General features: G+C 37.2%; 1 protein-coding gene across 1 annotated transcript; it reads left to right on the top strand.

Annotated features, from left to right (window-relative positions):
• Nucleotides 1-1,545: 1,545 nt before the first annotated feature.
• Nucleotides 1,546-2,466, top strand: LOC106938951 (olfactory receptor 11A1-like). Its single transcript, XM_015021164.1, has one exon. It carries the CDS (start codon nucleotides 1,546-1,548, stop codon nucleotides 2,464-2,466), a length of 921 nt encoding a protein of 306 aa, XP_014876650.1.
• The last annotated feature ends 2,279 nt before the right edge of the window (nucleotides 2,467-4,745 follow it).

Raw genomic sequence — 4,745 nt, 5'->3', positions numbered from 1 at the left:
AGACATCGAAACTTTATTGGAGTTTCAGATTGGGGCTTGGGAGGCCCAGCGAAATTTGGGCCGGCCCCTGAAGGACTGAAGGACGCTACAGTGCACCACGCAAAGACTTTGCTTGGGGAGAAACTTGGGGGTGCGGGAACTGGACCCTGAACCTATAGCTGGGCCCAACCACACTGCGGAGACCGAGGCTGAGACTGGGACGGGAGGGACACTTGACCTGTCCCCCAAAATATGTGCCAAGAAAGGAATGTTGTTTTGTTCTTTAAGAAAGAGAATAAATTCCTATGTTGTTGTACAGCGTGTATTGTCCTTAACACTAATAAAATCAATCAATCAATCAATTAAATTTCATTTGTATAGCACATTTCAGCAGCAAGGCATTTCAAAGTGTTTTTCATAATTAAAATAAAAACAGCATGTAATAAACAGTGATAAAGAGATTTAAAAAACATAAATAGATAAAAAGAAAAGATAAAAACATTAAAACCCGCACCCCTTTTAAGACTTCAGTTAAATGTCGTTTAACTTGGGCTCTAACCCTCTGGGACTTTAGTCAAAAACAAGGACTCCAACCTCTAGGTTTTTAGTTGAAACTGGGACTCTAAATCCCGTAGGACTTTAGTTAAACGTTTAACTGGGACATTTTCCGGGGGGCTTTATATCATTAAAACGTAAACAGTGAGAAAGAGAACTAAAAAGAAATTAATAAATAGATAAAAACTAAAGATAAAAACATTAAAGACATCAAAACCCGCACTCTAACCCTAATTTAGCCATAAGCAACTCTAAACAGGTGGGTTTTAAGTTGAGATTTAAAGGCACCCAGTGTTTCAGCTGTTTTACAGTTTTCTGGAAGTTTGTTCCAAATCTGTGGTGCATAGAAACTGAATGCTGCTTCTCCTCGTTTGGTTCTGGTTCTGGGGATGCAGAGCAGACCAGAACCAGAAGATCTGAGGGGTCTAGACGGTTGGTACAGCAATAATTAAGGTATGTGGTGCTAACCCGTTCAGTGATTTATAAACTAACAACAGTAGTTTAAAGTCTATTCTTTGAGCTACAGGGAGCCAGTGAAGGGATTTTAAAACTGGTGTTATGTGCTCCGTCTTCCTGGTTTTAGTGAGAACGCCAGCAGCAGCGTTCTGAGAATGTAAACCAACTGGTTCCTGTAAACCAATGGATCGGTTTACACGAACAATAGTGGATCTGGATCAACAGTCTTTTCTTTCTACAGGTTTACAAAAGTTGGCTTGAATTGAATGTCACACTCAAATATTATGACTTTCTTAAATATCTCGTTTTGTGAATATTTCTAGGCCAGAATCTACATTAGCCGTGTTTCACATGCCAAGTGTGGCTGATTTTGAACGCCTGACATATTACCTAGTGCCACTACAGGCTGCAGGTCTCCAGCGACGAAATCCTGCGAGGGATGAAGAGATAAACAATAAAAGAAAGTCGACTCACAAACTCTTCAGTTTAAATTCAGGTAAGAAAGAGAATACGTCTGGACTGGATATTTTTATTTAAACTGATACGAACACATTTATGGATGAGTTAAATGATTCCCTCATAACTCTGACTGGATACGTAGAGATGAATAAATACAGATACCTTTATTTTTCTGTTTTTTTTACTGTGTATGTTTTGATCATCTGCAGTAATTCTACTATTGTTTATCTCATCTGGACTCACAAAAACCTCCATGAGCCGATGTACATCTTCATCGGCGCTTTATTGTTTAACTGTGTTATTTACAGCTCCACTTTTTACCCGAAGCTTTTGACCGACTTCCTCTCTGAAAAGCAGGTCATACCGTACTCTGGTTGTGTCTTTCAGTTTTTCATGTTTTATTCTGTAGGTGGATCAGAGTTCTTACTGTTAGCAGTCATGGCTTTTGATAGATACGTGTCGATATGCAAACCTCTGAGATATTCAACCATCATGAGGAAAACTACGGTGAAATGTCTCCTGGTTTTTGCTTGGCTTTTCCCTCCGTGTCAGCTTGCAGTTCAAGCAGTGCTGTGCGCTAAAGCGAAGATATGCAACCTTAATTTGGAGGGAATATTTTGCAACAATGCCATTTACACAGTTCACTGTGTTAGATCAAGAACGGCTACGATAGTTGGGCTTGCTGTTTTATTAGACGTTGCAGTGCTCCCGATGCTTTTCACCGTTTTTACATATGCAAAGATTTTTATAATGGCTTATCAAAGTAATAAAACATTTCAGAGAAAGGCGGCTGAGACCTGCGTTCCTCACTTGTTGGTTCTGATCAGCTTTTCGTATCTGTGTGCGTATGATGTAATCATAGCTCGAGTCGAGTCGGATCTTCCAAAAGCTGCACGCTTCGTGATGACGCTGCAGCTGTTTCTGTATCATCCGCTGCTTAATCCCATAATATACGGGCTCAAAATGAAGGAAATTTCTAAGCATCTGAAGAGATTATTTTGTTCTAACAAAGTTTAATTGTGTCTTTGCTTTCATTTGTTAAAAACACACTGTTCTCTGTGAGACCAAAACGTTTGAGCCATATTTACTCGGCTATCCCCTCCAAATTATCCTGTGTGACATGTAAAATTGTTTTACATTCTGATGATACAGAGTTGTTTATGTTTGCTGCTGTGTTTACAAAATGACTGGTTTCTAAAAGTGACACATTTAGTCACTTATTTCTTCGTTCTCATGCTCTGGAAACTCATTATTATTCTGACAGTTACAGGAATATGTTTCTAAAGCTCTTCTTTCACACCAGCCCACAAAACGTCGTGATGACAGAGTAATACTGAGGATTCAGTATTACTCTGCACTGCAGGTTCTTCTGTAATTAAACAAGAACGTATGCATATAAATAGTGAAGATCCCAAACAGAAGGGAATTTGATATTTGCATTCTGTTCTGAAGATATTGTAAATAAAAAAATCACATTTGTGTCTGACATTAAGCTCCATGTCTATTTAATGTTGATATTTGTTATGTGAGAAGATCTGAATCTTTATGACATGAATCTCAAACCAGGTGACTCAGTTATTAAAATGAAGGCCTGATGTTGTTTATGATTTCCAACAATATAAAGTTCAGGTTTGTGGAGCTGCTAACATAAAATATGTACATGAAGTGGTCAGGGAAAATTCATTAGATGTTCATGTATTTGCCAGAAAATAACTTGGATGGGAGGAAATTCTACGTCTAATCATGTGTGACATAATAATTATGTACAAACTGAGATAAAGTGTAATTAGGTCAACAAGCAGAAGCAATCCACCTATAATTGTCTTCATCAGTACACACAGGCAAAAATGATGAATTTTAATTGAATTTTAAATTAAACTTGAATTTTGCTATTTAACCCAATTTCTATAAAACAGTTTAAGAAACAATATCCAAATAATTCTTTTGTGGAAACGTAGAAAGACATGTATTCATACCCCAAGACCCTTTACAGTTGAACCCAAATTTATTTACAGTCATATTCAGGTTCAAAATCACTTTTTAATTTTGTCAACATAAGTTTTCTGACTAGTTAATATTGATGTTACAGAACGGTCTAGCCAAAGCATCAGGGCTAATGGAGAAAAGTGGAGGGATGTAAAGATTAGGGCGATATCATCAAGGACTTCCAACCTTTTGGTGCTTATCACCAAAGAAATGGTTTAAAATATTCTGCAATAATTGATGCTTTCATGGTTTTAGCATTGTCCAATTTTTCCCTGGCCATTCTACCACAATGCTCTAATAAGTAGATATAGATATCTGTACCTGGATGTGTCTTATGATTGTGTACGATTCTATTAAAACTTAGGAAATTCCTTGCATCTGCTTTGGTGTAACCCAGGCATTTAACACACAAAGGAATGAAATCCAACCTTAGTCCCCAGATGCACCTGTGAAAAGTGGACACGTCCAGGAAAAAAAGCACATTTGGTTACCCTTTATGCTAATACTGTTAGCGTTCGTCAATAATGACTCACTAGTGGAAGTGAGAGCGTTGCGCAACACAAATAATCATCCAACCAGAACATAGTGTGCTAAATAGTACAACATACAACATAACGAAGCTCGAGGAATTTTAATAATCAAGATGCTCTAATTACTCAATGAATCATTACAGCCGTAGCTAAGATACAATACAGCTGCTAATGTAGCGCATCACATTTACTGTTTAGAGTGTGGGAAGACAGGACATGTAGTGATAAAAAGCTTCAGAGCAAAATATGTGACAAGAAAAGAATCTCATTTTATTCTGTAAGAGAGAGAATAAATTCATATGTTGTTGTAGAGCATTTAATTAAGACCAATTAAAGAAATTAAACCAACGAACAACCAACTCTATTTTTGATCAACATTTTTTTTCTACAGGGTTTAAAAGGTTTGGCTTGAATTAAATGTCACACTCAAATATGATTAATATTTTACATTAAGTATCTCGTTTTGTGAATATTTCTAAGTCAGATTCTTCGTTAATCATCACATGCCGACTGTGGCTGATGTTGAACGCTTGACGTATTACGTAGTGGTACACTGAAAAATTACACTTCAGGGTTGGAGGTCCCCAGCGATGAAATCCTGGAAGGGATGAAGTGATAAATAAAAGAAAGTCGACTCACAAACGGTTTAATTCAAGGTAAAGAAGAGAACATGTCATTATTGAGCTCTGGACTGGATATTTTTATTTAAACTGATACGAACACATTTATGGATGAGTTAAATGATTCCCTCATAACTCTGACTGGATACGTAGAGATGAA

This window comes from Poecilia latipinna, unplaced genomic scaffold (assembly GCF_001443285.1).
Source record: "Poecilia latipinna isolate Pla-1442-1.1 unplaced genomic scaffold, P_latipinna-1.0 Scaffold2735, whole genome shotgun sequence".
Taxonomy (NCBI): domain Eukaryota; kingdom Metazoa; phylum Chordata; class Actinopteri; order Cyprinodontiformes; family Poeciliidae; genus Poecilia; species Poecilia latipinna.
Note: the sequence above shows the minus strand (reverse complement) of the source record. Positions and strands in the feature narration are given on the sequence as shown.